This window comes from Photinus pyralis, unplaced genomic scaffold, assembly GCF_008802855.1.
Source record: "Photinus pyralis isolate 1611_PpyrPB1 unplaced genomic scaffold, Ppyr1.3 Ppyr1.4_LG6, whole genome shotgun sequence".
Taxonomy (NCBI): Eukaryota; Metazoa; Arthropoda; class Insecta; order Coleoptera; family Lampyridae; genus Photinus; species Photinus pyralis.
Genome location: NW_022170663.1, coordinates 41,919,190 through 41,938,885, shown reverse-complemented (window position 1 = coordinate 41,938,885; position 19,696 = coordinate 41,919,190). Strand labels below are relative to the sequence as shown.

General features: G+C 37.2%; 2 protein-coding genes across 7 annotated transcripts; one reads left to right on the top strand and one right to left on the bottom strand.

Moving 5' to 3' along the window:
- Positions 1-325: 325 nt before the first annotated feature.
- Positions 326-8,345, bottom strand: LOC116174717 (protein MLP1-like). Of its 3 annotated transcripts, none has more exons than XM_031492688.1 (16): positions 8,169-8,345; positions 7,788-8,118; positions 7,653-7,741; positions 7,420-7,605; positions 2,491-2,674; positions 2,359-2,447; positions 2,212-2,315; positions 2,100-2,162; positions 1,991-2,050; positions 1,889-1,942; positions 1,709-1,839; positions 1,283-1,504; positions 853-1,235; positions 708-809; positions 548-661; positions 326-507 (listed from the first exon to the last, which is right to left on the bottom strand). In XM_031492688.1, exons 1-16 carry the CDS (start codon positions 8,271-8,273, stop codon positions 499-501), a joined length of 2,226 nt encoding a protein of 741 aa, XP_031348548.1. In that variant the 5' UTR covers positions 8,274-8,345; the 3' UTR covers positions 326-498. The 3 variants fall into 3 exon arrangements, with proteins under 3 accessions (XP_031348548.1, XP_031348545.1, XP_031348546.1); XM_031492685.1 differs by having other exon boundaries at positions 326-498; XM_031492686.1 differs by having other exon boundaries at positions 326-498; positions 2,212-2,294.
- Positions 8,346-9,106: 761 nt separating this feature from the next.
- On the top strand, positions 9,107-17,856 carry LOC116173535 (MAGUK p55 subfamily member 7). Of its 4 annotated transcripts, none has more exons than XM_031491051.1 (11): positions 9,121-9,221; positions 9,439-9,488; positions 9,657-9,937; positions 9,989-10,120; positions 10,214-10,243; positions 15,135-15,302; positions 15,352-15,548; positions 15,646-15,764; positions 15,894-16,178; positions 16,226-16,569; positions 16,624-17,856. In XM_031491051.1, the coding sequence occupies exons 1-11, from the start codon at positions 9,217-9,219 to the stop codon at positions 16,798-16,800; spliced, it is 1,788 nt and encodes a 595-aa protein (XP_031346911.1). In that variant the 5' UTR covers positions 9,121-9,216; the 3' UTR covers positions 16,801-17,856. The 4 variants fall into 4 exon arrangements, with proteins under 4 accessions (XP_031346914.1, XP_031346911.1, XP_031346913.1 ...); XM_031491053.1 differs by having other exon boundaries at positions 15,999-16,178; positions 16,624-16,800; XM_031491054.1 differs by lacking the exon at positions 9,439-9,488 and having other exon boundaries at positions 9,107-9,221.
- Positions 17,857-19,696: the final 1,840 nt, after the last annotated feature.

Below are 19,696 nucleotides of genomic sequence, written 5' to 3'. Positions count from 1 at the left end.
CCAAAGGAGATAACGAAGCAAAATTTATTGAATTTAATACACAAGCATGCGCAGGTGTACTAGCCACAGCCAATTTTTTTGTTGTCATATTAAAAAAAAGTTCATTCTTTAATAAGCCTCACGAAAAATATTCTTTCCAAGCGGCCCTCTAAGTTCTGTAGACACCTCGGTAGACTCACGCTACTTTAAATAATGTTTAAGCATGTAGATTTACTCACTTCTTTTCAATGATTTTTGATACAATAAATTGCTTTCACATACCAAACTAGGATACCATCAAGTTTTTTTAAAAAACTCCATTTCTGTCCACCACATAAAAACCCAATAAGACAAAACATATATTCAACAATTGTATGTAATTGAAACATTTGTACTTAACCATTTGTAACATTAATTAGAATCACAGCATGTAGAGATACTTGTTATATCTATGCAAAAAGTGAGTTATGTCTTCTTTATTTCCGAAGTGTACCTTAGGATCTGATGAATCGGCTGCATCTACAAACACTTAATTATAAATGACATTACAGGTTTCATAAAGGATTACTCTGTCGATATCCTCATAAATTTTAGCTTTCACTTGGCTCAAACGTTTTGATATAATTTGGCAACGTTGTATGTTTGCTTGCCTTTGATCATTCAGCGCGCCTTCCATGTTTTTCTGTAAAGAAATACAGTAATCTCTCGCAGAAACAGTGTGAAAGTACCTTTATCTCTTCCATGGTTTTATGATATTTGTCCTTATACTCAGCTTCAACTTTGGCTTTAATCAAATCATTCGAGCCGTCATCACCTCCACCGCCATTGTCCTGCAAAACCAAAATTAGACAACAACAGTGGAGAAGATCTCACCTGTAGTACTCTCAGTGCATTTCCATACTTTTCGGTATATTCAGCTAAAGTTTGCTTGCTGTACAATGCTATCTGCTCAGCTTCCGCCCTTGCGTTCATCAACTGTTGCTTGCTGCTTTCGTGTTCTCGTTCAAGCTGATCGAACTTCTCTTCCCACACGGTAAATAAGTTTACGACTGCCTCGCGATCGTGCTGACGCAAATCGTTTAGTTGCTCGCACTCTTCTTGCAACCTTTTGCAGTTTTTACATTCGTGCAATGTATTATGATCCGAAATAGCCTTACTTAGTTTCTCATCAAACTCCTTCTTTAGTTTTTGATGTAACTTTGCTTCTGTTTGGTATAGGAGAGTGTCATGCTGTACTTTCAACAATGAGCTGTCATCTAAAACATGATCTAAGTACGAAAGCGTGATGCAGGTGGAAAATTACATTCGTGAGTTGTGTTGGTGCCAATTGATACAGTTTTGTGATGTTTCTGTCTCTTTTGAATGATCTTCTCGAACTCCGTGGCTTTTTGTTGCAGATTTTTAATTAAGCTCTCCCTTTCGTGTTCTAAACCGATTTTAACTTGAAGTTGTGAATTTTCTTCTTGCAACTGTTTCATTTGATTTTCGAGTACTAATATTCGATTACGAGCGGTTAACAGTTGTTCTGAAATTCAGATTATTTTGATTGAGCTGAAGTTTTATCGCTAAGCTTCTTGGGCCTATCCCAAATTGAATTGATTTTGACGCTTTTTGGAAAACTCGTTGCGTTTATGTTTAAAAATCCGTACTGAAAAGCAAGGTCGAGATCGACTCAAAAAGCACCCGCGATCGACCGTTTGAGCACCACTGCTGTAGTTATTTTACCCACCTTGAGAATTAGTGTAATCTAAATTATTTATAAACGGCAGAGACGTTTGCACAGAACGCTCGTCCTCCCGATGACTAACTTGAAGATCGGTGATTTTCTTTTGCAAATTTTCGTTTTCCGTTTTCAAAACCCTGAAAAATACCGAAGGGGTTTATTAACGCTTCGATCAACTTTACATACTTCACAAGCTGACTTTCCGCGATGAAACGAGCCTGCTGATTCTCCAACTGCTGCCTAAAATACAGCATTAGCGTCAATGTATATCACATTGTAGATACTCACTTTTCATCTTCACAAACTTTTAGTGTCTTTACAAGTCCGTCTTTCTCTGCCTTCATTTCACTTAAAAGTTTACATTATTGCAAAGCCAATTTAATAAGTCGCTACTCACCTCAAGGAGGCTAATAATTTGCGAACGTTATTTTCAAGCTCCTGCTTCTCCAAGCTTAAGCCACTACAAAGGAAATAATAAGCTGCTAGAGTTAGCAAAATGGACTAACTACCTTAAAGCTTCTATTTGATTTTGAACATTGCTCAATTGATTCTCGTTGACGCACAAATCATGCTTTAATTTCTCATTTTCGGCCTTTAATAAGGAAACTTCTGTCTACAGTTAAACGTTATTAAACGACAAAAAAAGTTAATTTTACCTCAAATTGGCCGGTAACCTCCCGCCGGATTTCTTTCTCGAGCGCGTCTTTCTCGCGAATTTTCTGAAGCTCTCTTTCCAAGTGTTGGTCTAAAAATGGAAGTTTATACCTGCTCAAAAGCGCAACACATACTATTAGTAAGCTGCAGTTTTTCCGTCTGTTCGTTCGTAACTCTGAGGATTTCTTGGTACTGTTGCAGTAAACGTTGATTGTTTTCGGTCAGTGTACTTATTACCACGTTTTTTTGCATCAAGTCACTATCACGATTGCAAAGATTACGCTTAAACTCTTCCTCTAATTCCCTACATCGCCGCTCCTACAGTAATAATATTGTTATTTAGTGTTATAAATTTGTGTACTGTTAGAAATTCATTATTCATTGCAAATAAATAAATCATGTAATTAAATATGCCTATAGTCCAATTGGGTTGCAGTGGCAGTAGCCCTGAGTGGAACTACAAGTGTCCTGGGTCAAAATCCCAGGTTTGTATATGTTGAGTTAAAACAAAATAAAAACCCCTTTTAATCAGAAAAAATTCAAGTGTCAGTTTTTTTTTAAAATTGGCGAAAAATTGACTTATGGGACACCTTGTATAACCCATCTCCAGTGCGGGGAATGGTCTGTCGCGTCTGCATTTAGCAGATCAACGTCCGCACACGGGGGAGTTCTAATACTACTAAAAAACCAAACAAATTTTAAAGTGTTCAATGATGTGAATGCATTGTGTATAGAAAACCAAGTGGAGATAAAAGCTGTTCAGTACCTCAAAAGTGATGTATATATTGTTGTTGTATATAGACCACCAAGTGGTGACTTCAAATTATTTTTGCAGACAGTAGAAAATTTATTACCTATGTAAATTAGGTAATAAGCGAACCATAATTTCAGGCGACTGGAACGTCCGTTTTGGCACGGATGATACCTACTCAAATGCATTATGTGACACTCTAGATTCGTATGGTTATATACGGACTATTTTCACTCCTACTAGGAACAAAAATTGCTTAGATAACATATTTATCAATTTTTCACTTGAAAATTTTACAGCGTCTGTTGTGTCACCAAGCATATCAGATCATAATGGTCAGATAATTAGCGTACTTTTGCCACTCGATAACTGTTCATAATGCTCAGAAGTCTATTAAGTTTTGCCGACCGCTTACTTTTAAAGGGTCCATTGTTTTACAGGGACTTCCTTGATAATCCAAGTTCAGATGCAAACCATAAATATGATACATTCTTTACTCATTTCTATGATGCGTACAAAATAGCTTATTCTGAAAGGAAAATGATAACCAGGAAACGTGATGCTGACATAAAATGGTTTACACCTGAATTGCAGCGCATGCGCGACCACTTAAATTTTTTAACGACCTTGTGTCGCGACAGTAAATGTGAAACTTTACTTAAGAACAGAAGTCACTACTTGTCTAAGTATCAATGTGCATTAAAACATGCAAAGATACATGCAACCAGTAGTTTTATAATTCATTCAAAAAATCGATCCAAGGCTATGTAGAGTGTTGTCAAGAGTTGCATTAGCAGGAAAAATTCAGAAAATGCGGATACTAGTCGTATATCAGCGGACGATTTTAATGAATATTTCATTAACATTGCATCTGCCGTACCACCGTATCCGCTAGTGCACAATAATATTAATAACACCATGCCCACCGAACATCGGCTTCAAATTTAACTCAGTTTCTTGTGTAGATGTTCGCGACATAATATTATCATTAAAACCTAGTAAAGCTAAGGATGTTTAGGGTCTTTGCACCTAATTATTAAAGAAAAATTTATCAAACCTTGTTTCGCCTCTTAACTAGATTAGCAAATTTATGCAAATTGTAAATTATTTCGAAACTAATAAGTTGTTCAGCAAACGTCAATTTGGTTTCAGAAAGAATAAAAGCACTGTAGATGCAATTTTAGACTTAACAGAATACATTTTAGAAGGTTTTGAAAGGAAAGAATATACAGTAGCACTATTCCTTGATCTGACAAAACCACAAAACTTTAATAAATAAACTGGAAGCATACAATTTTCATACGAATAGTGTTAAACTTATTCGATCATATTTAGATCACAGATTTCAAATTGTGAATTTTAAAGGTAAATCGAATAGACTCCCTATAAAAGTCGGTGTGCACAGGGTAGCATTTTAGGCCCATTACTTTTCTTTATACAAATAATTTTTCTAACTGTGTAATTACAAATAATATCCGTGAAATCATGTTTGTAGATGATACAACGGTTATTACAAAAAACAAATGCTTAACAAACGCTGCTCAACAAATTGAAGAAGCACAATCGAAGGCCTCTGACTGGTTTCAAATAAATCATTTGCGTGTAAATATGGACAAAACTCAAAGAATGCTATTTTCACTTAGAGCATCTTGCGATTTGCAAATGGCCGAATCTGGAAAGTTACTAGGTGTTAACTTAGACTCTAAGTTATGTTGGAGTAATCATACGCAGGTTCTGGCCACTAAATTAAGTAAAAGCACTTATGCATTACGTAATTTAAGAAACTCTGTTTCAAGTGATGTTTTACGGACAGCATACTTTGCGATGAGTCATTCTCTCATTTCCTATGCTATACGTCTTTGGAGGCACTCACATGGTAGTCTTCGAATCTTTGCTCTACAAAGAAGAGCAGTGCATATCATTACAAATACAGACTTTAGAGCAGACTGTAAACAAGCTTTTGTAACATCAAAAATTATGACAGTACCTTGTATGTTTATTTTTGAATGTTTAATGCAAGGAATTATCACTTGTTTAGTACACATAGGGATTATCACTCTTACGACACTAGAGGATGTGATGAGATACGTTCAAAGTACTAGAGGACAAGCAAATCCCAAAACAACCCTCACTATTGGGCAACTAAACTATAACAGTCTCCCTGAAAGTATAAAAAATTATCAAAGTCCTCGTGTGAGATCGAAGGGACTTCTGCGCATTTTTGTGTGGCAGATCAGTATTCTATTAGCCACTTTCGACTCAACCATTAATAACAGATCTTGTCGAAGGCTCGCAAAAGGTCGTTAATTTCCCCCTAGGACAAAAAACAAAATTCCGCCACGCAGGAGTTGTGCGCGTTTACAACATCTTTCCGACGACACCAATTTGAAAAGAATCGGACCAAAACTGTAGTAGAAGATAGGAAAAAACTGAAAAACCTTCACGTTAGTATACTACGCTCGAGGATGACGCCCAGATGTCGCCAACCCCACAGCATGCAGTCATGTCCCTAAGGTTGACAAATTTCACGGCCTTGTAGATACACGTACACCCGTTGCCTTTCTACAAGAGTTCTTCTACGCGCCCACATTTGCAGCCAGCCAGCCAGCTAGCCAAAGTGAGATTAAAAGCTACTTTTTACAAATAAATTTGCAAAAATGCGCTAAAAATATGGATGTTGCAAAGTATAGAGTGGCAATAAGACAACACCTACGAGTATTACGGCATGTCTTCTATACTAGTGAGGAATATTTAAATCACAAGCACGATGTGTAAGCATAATTATGTTGACGTTTGCAAATACGTTTGTATAAAGCAAGAAAAAATAAATCTAAATCTATATTTACAAGATGACATTAGAGCTGCAGGCTTAGATCATATTGTTTATATGATCTAAGGCTGCAGGTACATACAGCTGACTGTTAAAAACTTGACATGTACTCTGTTTCTAATCTCCAAATATTTTCCCTCAACAATAATCTCACTGGGGTGGGGGTTACTGCATCATTCCACGTCTCTGATGGTTACATACCTACCTGTGTGTCAGCTATTAAATGTGTAGTGCCACAAGGTTCTGTCTTGGGGCCTATTTTTTTCCAATTAAGTTGTAAATCAGCATATGCATGATGAAAGCGCATTTTTGGTAATATCAATCAGTATTTTATTAGCGAAGTTTAGAATTATCTCTCATGAGCAAGGCAGTGATTTTATGCAAATGCATGTTTTAAATTAATAATATGCCATGTGTGTGCTTTTGGATCTGGGCTGATCAACTTGAATATACTTCAAATAACCCAATTAATTTTTGCATATTTCAGTGCCCTTGTGCATAAAATATTATCAAGAGCATATTCAAGCATTTTTGATTCCTGTGTAGTTATTTCTAAAGAATTTTTGTCTCTGGCCTATTATAAAATTGCAAAGCAAGAAACTTTTGCGCTTTCCTGTTCATAACTCGACGCCACGGGTTTTGTGTATCTTAGTGAGTCATAAATTCCGACGATTGCATAAAAAGCTTGCAGTTTTTACGTCTGCATTTGTAGTCGCTGCCGTAATTATTAGTTTTTCTTTGGAGTTTTACGAAGCAGTACCGACTTAGTAGCATTTTCCTTCTCGTTGTTATCAAAGGGTAGCGTAAGTTGAAATTAATTAGTTTTTAGTTATATTTTGTGCATTTTTTTTTTGAAAATTATACTATGAAGTTGTTGCAACCTGTTGTTTTAAATACTAAAATTTGTGGAAAAATTGTGCATTTTAAAAGAGCATGATGCATATTTGGTGCATAATTATCACTATTTTTGTGCGTATATATGCGCATATTTCTACATGTTGAAGTGCATATTATTCCCTGATGACATGAGTAATCTAACTCAAAATAGGCTAGAACCTGCACATCTACACTATAGCAAAAAGCTGTTAGTGAAAATTTGAAGTCTATAGCTATTTTAGGTACTTGCTGAGATCTCAGCCGGACAGCCAGGCAGCCAGCCATAACGAATATAAGTGTATTTTTTTTCAAAAATGCGCTAAAAATTGCAAGACACATTTTTATGTCAATGATACTCATAACTTACTACAGCCCCTTTATGTACAACTTACTAGCTACAATATATAAATAATTAGAAAATACTGAGCAGTATGTTTAATGACTCGTGAAGAATATATGCTGCAGAAACAAGAAATATTTCGTAGCCGTCATTTTTATATAAAATGAGTTTTCCTCTGTTAGATGCTGAACTTCACAGTTTTAAAGTAACATTTACGTTTATTAAAGACAATAAATGCTATTTAGTGCACACAAGCACTGAGGTACCTTATGAGCAATCTCCTCCTTCGCTTGAAACAGAGTTTTTTCCAGCTGATCAATCTTAACTCTCTGCGTTTCCTGAAATTCTTTATCAGCGGCGGCAGATTTCAAAGGAAAACCGTTTTGCATCAATATCCTTTGCTGCTCCAAGTCCATGTTCAACTGCCGCAACACACTATTCTCATCGTCCAGCTGTAAGCAAATTATTGAATAGAACTCAACAGTTACACCAAACGAACCTCTTTCAATTTAGATTCCAAATTGGCCAACGCGTTTTTAAAACTATTCAGTTCTACAGTTAATTTCTGAATTTGGTCGACTTTCTCAACTGCAAATACAGCTTGATTTGTGCATAAATAGGCCTATCCACTCACCTACAAGACTTTGAGATTCTTTTAGTGTCCCGGATTTCCGTTGATTTTCAGCTTCGTGTAGCATAATTTGTCTCTTAAGCCCCTTCTCTTGCTCCTTCCATTCTAACTTCAACTTTTCCATTTCCTTATTTAAAGTTTCCACCTCGCGCACTCTAATATCGTACAAAACTTTTAACTGTTCGTTGGCATTCGCCTCACGGTACATATCGTGCAAGGAATCGACATCTTGACGGCCTACGCCGGTCTCGTCGTTAGATCTAATTGAGGAATTGATCGTGCTTTGATCATCAAAGTCGAACTGTGCCAGGGCCTGCGATATCAAGCTGTGCATCTGCAAATAGGGGTATGAGAAGTCGCAATGTTATTTTCTAACACCCTCACCTCTTCTTCGCGGCGTTTACGGTCTTCTAATTCCTCGGCTTCTTCCAAATTTTGATTGTGAAGAATCAGAGAGTTGTTAAAGTCCATATTTCTATCATCTGCCATAGTTATTTCTTTGAAAATTTTGCCGCGGAACTAATTTTTAGGTTAAAGGTTATGTTATGACATTTCATGAATATGCCATTAGTTAAAGTTAGTGAAATAAGCAATTTTTCCCATTACTTAAAAGTTTTTTCCTGCTTTGGCTTGAACATTGATTATTTGTATAATTAATGGCTTGAATTAATATTCCTAAACGGAGTGTGAGTGGCGTAATTTTAAATGAATAATAAAGCGAAATGCCAGTCAAAAAGTAGGATGGTAAAAGAATTTTTGAAGTAACTCATAACTGCATATCGCTCTACTATTCGCGATTTAGATTAACAGTGAAACCTCTGGTGGCAGCACATTGTAATTACTATTGGTGGTATAAGACCACCATTTTGTTTATTTACAATGGCCAAAAGTAATCAATATTGTAGGTTTTACGGCTGTAAAAGTAAATACACTTGCAAACATTTCATTTGCAATTAATGTAATTATACAGCTTAATTAAAGAGCAATATTCTCGGCTTTGAATAATTTTCCATCACTGTTATCAGTGTAATTACATTACATTTAAGACCTTTCAGGTAGGATAGGATTAAGGGGTTATTATTTTCAAGTCTCAAAAACGGCAAGATAAACTCAATTCTCTTTCAAATTAGTTAAAAACCTGCATGAATAACCCAATGTTTGCAAACCGCTACCACCTATATACGCCATTTGTAAATTACACCAGCGCCTCTAGCTAGTGATAATCTGATTCGCGAATGTGTTTTTGTCTGAAAGGACACCCTGTATGTGCAGGCAGGCTGAAATCAATTTGACAACCTGGCTTTATGTGCACATGCGCATTTCAAATGTTTTATTAATCACGATGAACTGTCAATCGGTTAGCAAAGTGGTCGATTGATTATCATTATTTTATTAAATATGTCACTACTAGGATTAATTTTGCTATCAGTACATGAGGTTTGTATTTTTCGTTTTAATTAGATCACCTTTCCTATTTGTAAGATTCCATCTTCATTCACATTACGTAAGATAAATAAGGCGAATATAAAGTTTCTTTCCACTGCAGTGGAAAAATGCTTGCTTGCATAAAGATGTGTTATTTATAAAAATGCTGACTTGTTCCAAGCTCTGCATAGTTTTATTCTAAATCTAAAATCACAATTGTGTTCATTAGAAATATAGCTGAGGTTATGGCTAACGGAACTAAGGAGAAATGGGATCCAGGTGAGAGAAGTTGCCCCCTTGTCGTTGTTGTAGTTTGCAGAAAATTTCCATTGGCATCTGTGTTTTCGTTATGGCTTTGCGTAATTCCCAATGCTTGAGAGTGCACTTTGTGTTCTTTTCTCACTTGATCCACCACTTTACTAATACGAATTTGTAAATTGTCAACAGCCTTATCTCGTTTGTTAACATCTCTCCAACAAGCTAAAGAATTGCCTTCAACTGAAGAAGAATTGGGATTTTTGAGCAATCTACTTCAGTCTAAAGAATTACACGCGTTAGTGAACGTTCACAATAAGATAATTAGCAATGGGGCTAGTGATAAATTTTTTCCTATGTTATCGACTTCGATGCACGTTATGTTTGATGTACTGGAAGTCTTAGCACCTAAGACGCCCCTATCCGAAGATTGCAAAGAACTATTTTATTTACTGCAGCGACCGCACGTTCAGGTAACGAATATCGACCCTTTCAATAAGCGTGTAAAGTAATCACAACTGTAGGGCTTGTTGTGCGCTCACGATGCCATCGCCCAAAAGGATTACTATCCTCATCTGCCCGAAATACCGGTCGAGGTCGACGAGGACGAAGAGACGATTAAAATCGTACAGCTGGTTAAGAGTAACGAACCGTTGGTAAGTGCCGGTTTTGAGATTTCTGTAGCGTAAAGTTTGTGGTATAATCGAAAATGCTCATGCAGTTTCTTTGTCCTTTTTTTGTTTGCAAAGGCGGGCGCTCAAAATGCTGAGCCTATTGTTGTAAGTATCTATTCGTTACAGACTGCTCATTCGAACAACACACTGTGTGAAGTTGGCCGTAGATTTTCTTCTAGATTTTAAATTGGGGGAGAATTAATCCCTTAATTAAGACCCTTTTGGTGGTAGTTGGGCATCTACCACACTACAACAACCTAGCCCGCATCATTCAAATTTGTAACACAACACACAGTGTTATATAGGTATAAGTATGTAAAAAAAAATTGGGTGGGAGAGGGGATCAAAACAGGCATTTTTTCCGAATAAACCGAAGGTCCAACGTCTTTTGTTTGGGAGCCACCCCCAAAGAATTGGTGAAATGTGCATGAAAATCACGAATCTGAAATTGATTTTTGAAATTTCGAAAAAAAAATTCTACTGCAATTCTTGGCCGGACAACGTAAATGGTGAGAATTCCACGAAATTCGTTGTGCATATACTTGACGAGTTAAGGAACAAAATTGTTGAATAGTTTTTTAAAATCACTTTTAAAACAACAGTTATACTCATTTGAATATTGGGCTTTTGGGTCACAAAGTGTCCCCCGCCTACTAGTGAGTGATCTAATTTCGCATGTAGTTAATTAAAAATGGCGCAAATAACAAAAAAATAATAAGTTTGACTGTTTGGGATTTTATCCATACCCATGTAAGATAGAGAAAAGGCAAAAATTGCCTATTTTAGATATTTTTACGTAGAATCCAGTGGCGCACAACAAAATTTTAAACCACCGTTTTTTAGATTAGCCTACATGGATGCGTAATGACCTATATTTTTATTTAAATTTTAGGGATTACCCAAAAATAACCTTATTTTTTAAGGTTTTTAAATAGTAGGCCATGGATTCATGGAGATTTTTTAAAATTGTATCCATGGTATCTATGGCGGCCGATATCAATCAATAAAAATGCCTGATGGTAGAAACATGGCATATCAAAAATTTGAAGCTAATATACAGTGTGTTCAAGATAAGAGGGTCGGAACATCTCGTTTATTTGGCGAGATTTAAAAAAATGGTTGAATATAATTCTGTATGTGAAATCATGATCTATTTAATTTCTGGTATTATTTCCGCCTAAACCGCCTGTATATTTTTTTAAAGATCGTTGCAAAGGGCAATCAATTTGCTGTAGGCCAACATAAAATATGCATATTGGTTGATAATACAAGAAATTACGAAATTTGTTATTCGATATTTAATGAACTCTAGCATGCTATGTGCTGTCAGGACGTGTGGTGGTACACGGCCAAATAAGAATGCGAGGTACTGTATCTGGGAACCTGTCCATCGTAGCCGAAGAATAACTCCTTTCAATTAACCCGAGTTTGTTTAAATCGGCTCTGCCGTTTCGAAAATACAGGGTGTTCTTTACGGAAACCTTTGAATACCCCCCACCACTTCATTTTTAGATATACAGGAAAAATTGTCAAACAAAAATTGTTCAGATTATCGTCAACTTCAAAGACCGGACATTTTTTTGTTAGGTTGATATAGCGGAATTCACAGAAACATCACTTTTTTAGATTCCAGATTGCATTTACGCCTAGCGGCCATTTCAGAAACTTAAAAATATTTTCCAGGTTTTGCTCGTGGCCGTTTTAGTAATACATTTTTTACTGCAAGCCTCTACGATGGATAGATTCACAGATACAATACCTCGCATTCTTAGTTGGCCACCCTGTACATCCTGACAGCACACAGCATGCTCGATTCCATTAGTTTTCTAAATATTAAATAACGAATTTCTCCATTTTTTTTGGTTAAAGATAAGAGTAGGTATGATTGGTTATGATTATTATTTTCCAAAAAACGGCAAAAAAATAAGCACACACACCCTATTACCATTTCCAGAAAGTACTGTGAGTTATAGGGAAAGTAATTATCGAGACCTCTTTTGGTGCGTGGGTATAAAACCTTGCCTTTTTTTAGCATAATTTTCCCCTTTTTTGCTGGGGGGTATTGCATACCCCCAGACCCCGGTGGTATGTTCTCTGCAATACTTCTTGGGAGAAGATTATCTAGGGATTTTTTCCTAAAAGGTACCATGAGAGTCCCGAGGGCTAGATGTTTTGTAGGGAAAAGTGTTACCAGGAGTATGGAATAGCCTCCAGCACACCACACATCTTCCAGACACCTCCCCCCCCCCTTCCTCTTTTGGATCACCCTGTATATATTTATAATATTACCATGGACTATGATATTACCAAACTTGAATAACATTTATAGTCCAAACAACTAACTATGTAGGTATTAAACTTATTTTTCAAAACTTAATAGAATAGAAAATGAGATTGGGGGGGGGGGGGCCAAATATAGTGAAGAACTTGTAAGTATATAGGGTGTAGCATCTAAGATCTTTCAGATGATATCTCATTTACCATAAAAAAATACCAAAAAAAATCCTGGATCAAAATTATACACAATTACCGTCGCCGTGTTTCTAAAATATTTCTGACCATCAGTGGCGTACAAAAAACCCACGCATTCCATAAGAACATTTCAGGAGAAAAACAAGTCGAAGGAAACGCCTCCTCACAACTTATGTCTTTCTGTGCCACGTTTCTCTTTTAAAATTTTTATCACAATCGGACCGAACCAAGCTTTCGCGTCCATCATTAAATTCTTTTAAAAAATTGTATGAGGATCACAGATACTTATAAATTTATTAGGAGACACATCTCACAAATTAGATTCGTCTGTCCCAAGTTCCTCTTTTGAAAATGTTATCAGAATGATATGCTTTCATGGTCGTGACCAATTTCTTTAAAAAAAACGGTATCAGGATCACAGAAACTTAAGAAATTTAATAATATACACCTCGCATAAATTACATTCTTCCGCCCTAAATTTCTCTTCTGATAATTGTATATACATACTTTTGCTTTCCTGATAAAGATATCCTTTAAAACATTGTATCAGGATCACAGAAACGTATACAATGTAATAGGAGACACTCCTTACAAAATAGCCTTTTCTGTCGAAAGTTTCTCTTAAAAATTTTCAGAATCAGAATCAGACGGATACTTCTCGCTTCCATCATAAAAATTCCTTTAAAAAATTGTATCAGGATCACAGAAACTTGAGAAATTTAATAGGGGACACCCCTCACATATTATGTCTTTCTATCCCAAGTTTCTCTTTTAAAATTTTTATCAGAATCGGACAGAACCAAGCTTCCGCTTCCATTATAACAATTCTTTTAAAAAATTGTATGAGGATCACAGCAACATACATTTATTAAGGGACACCTCTCCCGAATTAGATTCGTCTGTCCCAAGTTCCTCTTTTGAAAATGTTATCAGAATGATATGCTTTCGTGGTTCTGATAAAAAATTTTTTTAAAAACGGTATCAGGATCGTAGAAACTTGAGAAATTTAATAGGAGACATCTCTCACAAATGATGTCTTTCTGTCCCAAGTTTCTCTTTTAAAATTTTTGTCAGAATTGAACAGACACAAGCTTTCGCTTCCATCATAAAAATTCCTTTAAAAAATTGTATCAGGGTCACAGAAACTTATAAATTTATTAGGAGACACATCTCACAAATTAGATTCGTCTGTCCCAAGTTCCTCTTTTGAAAATGTTATCAGAATGATATGCTTTCATGGTCGTGACCAATTTCTTTAAAAAAAACGGTATCAGGATCACAGAAACTTAAGAAATTTAATAATAGACACCTCGCATAAATTACATTCTTCCGCCCTAAATTTCTCTTCTGATAATTGTATATACATACTTTTGCTTTCCTGATAAAGATATCCTTTAAAACATTGTATCAGGATCACAGAATCGTATACAATGTAATAGGAGACACTCCTTACAAAATAGGCTTTTCTGTCGCAAGTTTCTCTTAAAAATTTTCAGAATCAGAATTAGACGGATACTTCTCGCTTCCATCATAAAAATTTCTTTAAAACATTGTATCAGGATCACATAAACTTGAGAAATTTAATAGGAGACACCCTTCACAAGTGTCTTTCTGTCCCAAGTTTCTCTTTTAAAATTTTTATCAGAAAAGGACAGAACCAAGCTTTCGCTTCCATTATAACAATTCTTTTAAAAAATTGTATCAGGATCACAGAAACATAGATTTATTAAGGAACACCTCTCCCAAATTAGATTCGTCTGTCCCAAGTTCCTCTTTTGAAAATGTTATCAGATTGATATGCTTTCGTGGTCCTGATAAAAATGTCTTTTAATAAACGGCATCAGGATCGCAGAAACTTGAGAAATTTAATAGGAGACATCCCTCACAAATTATGTCTTTCTGTCACAAGTTTCTCTTAAAATTTTTGTCAGAATTGAACCGACACAAGCTTTCGCTTCCATCATAAAAATTCCTTTAAAAAATTGTATCAGGGTCACAGAAACTTATAGATTTATTAGGGGACACCTCTTACAAATTAGATTCGTCTATCCCAAGTTCCTGTTTTTAAAATCTTGTCAGAATGATATGATTTCCTGCTCTTTTAAAATTTAAAATTTTTATATATACGTTCCACATTATCTTTTGTTTATGCGGAGGAGCCCGTCCCGGCCCGGGGCCCACCCAAGACGAATCGGAGGGGCCCACCGAGAAATTTCCCGGTATCCCGCCTGGCCAGTCCGACACTGACCATTCAGCAATCATCCTCCTGTTATTGCATTTCCGATTATTTTTTCATTTGTGCATTTGTACATGCATAAACCCAATAAGATCTTGAAAATCAAAAGTGAAAATTCTTTTGGATGAACAGAATTCGTACAGATCCAAGCGACTACATTTTCAGCAATCCCCTCAATTGAAAATTTATGTCTGGAATCTATGGCTAATTCCACACCTATAGGCTTCATTTTCTATATCATTTTCATCTTTTTTTGTTGTTTCGTCTTTTGAATAACTACAAACGCAGGGAGCCACCATAAAGACGGACGAGGAAACCGGAAAAATTGTGATAGCTAGGGTAATGCATGGAGGCGCCGCCGATCGTTCCGGTTTAATACACGTAGGCGACGAGGTCGTAGAAGTCAATTCGATTAACGTCGAGGGAAAGACGCCTACCGACGTCTTGAGTATTTTGGTATTTAACCCGTTGGGCCATTTCCTTATCCTATAGTCGACTTTTTCAGCAAAATTCCGAGGGAACAATTACGTTTAAGTTAATACCGGCCGATGGTAAGGGCAACGTGAGGGAGAGTAAAGTGAGAGTGCGCGCGCATTTCGACTATAGCGCGTTTGGCGACCCCTATATTCCGTGCAAGGAAGCGGGCCTTGACTTTGTGAAGGGCGATGTTTTGCACATCGTTTGCCAGGATGACGCTTACTGGTAATACATTTGTTTAGTTAGGTTGTCTATGTGTGCATTATTTTTTCCCGCGCACTTTTTATAAAAGTACTGATAATGTGTGGTACTTTAACACCAGGTGGCAAGCACGTAAGGAGGGTGATCGCAATATGCGAGCGGGTCTGATACCCAGTCGCGCACTTCAAGAGAGAAGAATCATCCACGACCGCACTCAGTCCCAAACGGAAAGCGACAATGGTAGGTTTGCCCACTTCTGTTTTCTAAAACCCTCGCTTTGCATGTGGCCTTGTACGTTTCAAAGAAGCGAGAAGCTGCATCTTTTTCACTGTCAGTAAAATTTAGTAACGAAGGCCGCTTCGGCCATAGGTCTTTGCTCTGTTTCAGCTTTGCCTGTTTTATCCTGCAGTCAGTCCCCGAAATCCCCCCGTTGTGCATCTAAACCTAAAACTAAAAAGATTATGTATGAAACAGCTGAAAACGATGATTTTGATCGGGAACAAATCGCGACCTACGAAGAAGTGGCGAAATTGTATCCCCGACCGGGTCTTTATCGTCCCTTAGTTTTGATCGGCGCCCCTGGTGTTGGTCGAAACGAGCTAAAGCGGCGACTCATCGTTACCAATCCGGATAAATACAAAACGCCCATTCCATGTAAGCAACACCGCCAATTCCTTGCCAGTTTTTAATGTGCAATTTAGATACGTCGCGCGCAATGAAACCAGGTGAAGTAAACGGGAAAGAATATCATTTCGTGACACGTGAGAAGATGGAGGAGGATATCGAAGCGACGCGATTCATAGAGTTCGGCGAATATAAGGGGAATTTGTACGGGACGTCATCGGAGAGCGTCAAAGCTTTAATCAACACCAATCACGTTTGCATACTAAGTCCCCACTATCAAGCATTGAAAATGTTACGAATACCTACCTTAAAACCTTATATCATTTATATCAAGCCGCCCCCTCTGGAGGCGTTAAAGGAAACTAGAAATGCTCTACACGCTCGTTCTACGTTTGACGTAAACAATTCCAGAGGTTTTACAGTTAGTGATCTTTCGGCGGATGTTTGTATGAATTACTACCGTATTTGTTTTCAGGATGAAGAATTTGATGATATAATTAAGGCCGCGGCTCGCATAGAATTTTTATACGGTCACTTCTTCGACGATGTTATTGTTAACGAAGATTTGGCCGTCGCGTTCACTCAACTAGTTGCTGCTGCTAATCGCGTCGAAACGGAACCAACCTGGGTGCCTGCGTCATGGGTTCAGTGATCATTAGGTTATGCTTCAAAAAGCCAAAAAGTATATAAATATCTATTGTACAAATTATTCTTTAATGTTATTCACGAATTTGTTGCTCGAAATGTTGTACGCTACTGATAGTGGCGATTTTAACTAAAATTAAGTATTATCCCTACGGGCAGGGGGAGGTTGCAATTGGACACTGTTCTTCTGGCAGTTGCATTTGTTGAATCACTGGTTTTCGTAGTGCAAAATTGAGGAATTGGTTTGTCTTAATGTTAACTGTCTTAGTGGGTGGGTGTGAAGTTGGCTCTTCATTTTTCAGGAAAATTGCACTCAACCCGCACAGCACGGGAAGGACTAAGATGTTTTTGTTAGCACAATCGAACTTTGGAAAGTACCAACTTCACACAGACTTATATTAAAAAATACACTGTTTTTGTCAAATTACTTCATGCATAGCCATGTCTTATTAATCAAATCAAATTTGTTAATCTTTTAGAGTTAACACTGCCATCTTGTACTTCAATTCTAAATTGATGTTAGCTTATAGTATTTTAACCACATCTTTATTTATCCCCATTGTTTTATTTACATGTTTAAGCCAATTGTGGAACTAATGACTGCTAGCATTAGCACGTGACTGTACTAAGCCTATAGTTTTTAAAGACATCGATTCTGCTCATAATTGTTGAAGTTTAATCGTCGAGATCCGATGTAAGTTCTCTCATGTGTTGCCCACTTGCCTTGTCAGTATTTTTTTATTTAACGACACATTAAATAGGTTTAGCCCAAAATGACAAAAAGCCGAGTCGCACAACACTGCATTGTTATTTTGGGCCTTCAGTGTAATGAAGTTTTTATTGGTAGGTTGGATGGAGCAATTGTAAATCGTTACTTTAGATTTTAGTCAAATTAAAAACTGTAAATTGTGCCAATACAATACTATTTCCACAAAATCTATTTTGATTGTAGATGCTTGTTAAAACTAACTATTAGACGGATCTTTACTCTTTGACGTGTGGAATTATTACACAGGATGAATACAATTTTATTGTTAAATTTAATGGAATCCTTAGAAATTTAGATGGTGTTTTGCTTTATGTGCCTTTTGTTAATAATGGGATTGCATTTATTTGTTCTTGTACCTATAGTACCTATGGATAATTGAATAGATTGTCATTTTTACTTAATACACTATCTGCTACAATGTTTGAAGATCTGTGCACAAATAGTGTTACGTATTTAGATCAAGATTGACACACAATAATAGGGTCCTCTGCTTTGATACATGGTGAGTATATTATTGCCTTATTATTTTTTTTTTATTGCCTTTATTTTATAGTGGGCGGAGTGTTAGCAATTTGCTACTCTTCCCACTCAACCCACTATACAATCACAAACAGTCAGTCATGCCTTACCTGGGATTCGAACCCAGGACCCTTGTAGCCAAAGTTAGAGCTTCTAACGTAAGCTCTTCTGAGCTACGCAGGTCGGCTATTACTTTGCAGAGCTGTGCAAGCCCTACCAAATACGGATTCACAATTCGACTCCTAATTCATCAGACTACAATTTGCAATTACAATTCCTTTCAAAACGAATTAATTTACATTTGAAAAAATTACAATACTTCTTGTGACGTGTTCGTGACGTCATTGTAGTTCCATCTTTGAATAGTTCTTTATTTCTTGCGCTGAGGGTGTGTTACGCTTCCGTGAACTTGCCCAAAGAACAAGCGATATTGTGACGAACTTCGGTAGCTCGTACGTAATAGGTGACCTATTAAAATTAAACAGTGTAATTAGTTTAAATTTAATTAAGTATACTTTCGACGAAACAGGACGGGCGTACGGATTCGAGCGCCACCAAGGGATACTGATAACAATGTTGGTGAACGGATACTGTGACAACGTGTCTGAGAAACGGTCTCCAGAGTTCAGGGGGGGATTTGAAAGCAGAATTACGGTAGCGGTTGCCCTAACGAGAACGCAAGCACCAAAGCACAAATTAATTAGCGGTAGCAACGGGAAGTCAAAAGCAGGAAAGTGAAACAACATCCCGCTTTATAATTAATGGAACAGAAAGTAGCAAAAAATTTACTTTCCAATTAATCGTAGCGGTAGGAAGTTCTGTGCAAGTGAAGACAAAAGATACGGTAAAGTTTGAGGTTCAGTCTTAGCAATGAAACTGCGAATGTTAGAAGAAATAATCCGGGAAGATCGACTGCATGCCAGATTGTGAAACAAGACTCGGCAAAAATTGTATCACTTCCTCAAGAATATGTCTATTTTGCTGTATTATTTATATTTACCTTTTTCTTGATGGCGACTCCCATCAGTTTTCATTTTTTCATTAATTTGTGGCACGCGGGCGGCACTGCACAGAGAAGACAAAACCAGCACCTTGGAGAAGGGAAGAGTTCATAGTGTAAGACCAAAACATTAGTTCGGCTGGCAAAGCACCGCGTCCACACGTTCGGCGGGAGAATCGAACGTTGCGCTCCATTGGGTGGAATTTTCGAGGCAGGACTGCCACTCGTAGGAAACAAATTTCGACCATGTGGCGGCGCCAACCACGGGGTCAAATGTACATGTATAAAACCAAAGAAAAACCGACCCTTAGAAGCTTACATTTACCAAGGGGCCTTTTCAAAAAGGCCCTAGACTGTGTGTTTCCGGTAGCCTGTTGCCACTGAGCTACCTGGACTTCATGGTCACCCACTATTTAACCCTGACCATTCTGACAACGGAAGAAGCAATTCCTAGGGTAGACTCGGTTCCCACGAAGACCCCCACTATACCTTGGCGAGCCGCAGTTCGTTGCCCCCTAATTCGCAATGCGCTGGCACCCGGATCAAGCTTACTCTATGAATCATCTAATATGCCGTTCACCTGCAATCAATGAACACCAACCTGCAAGTAGATAA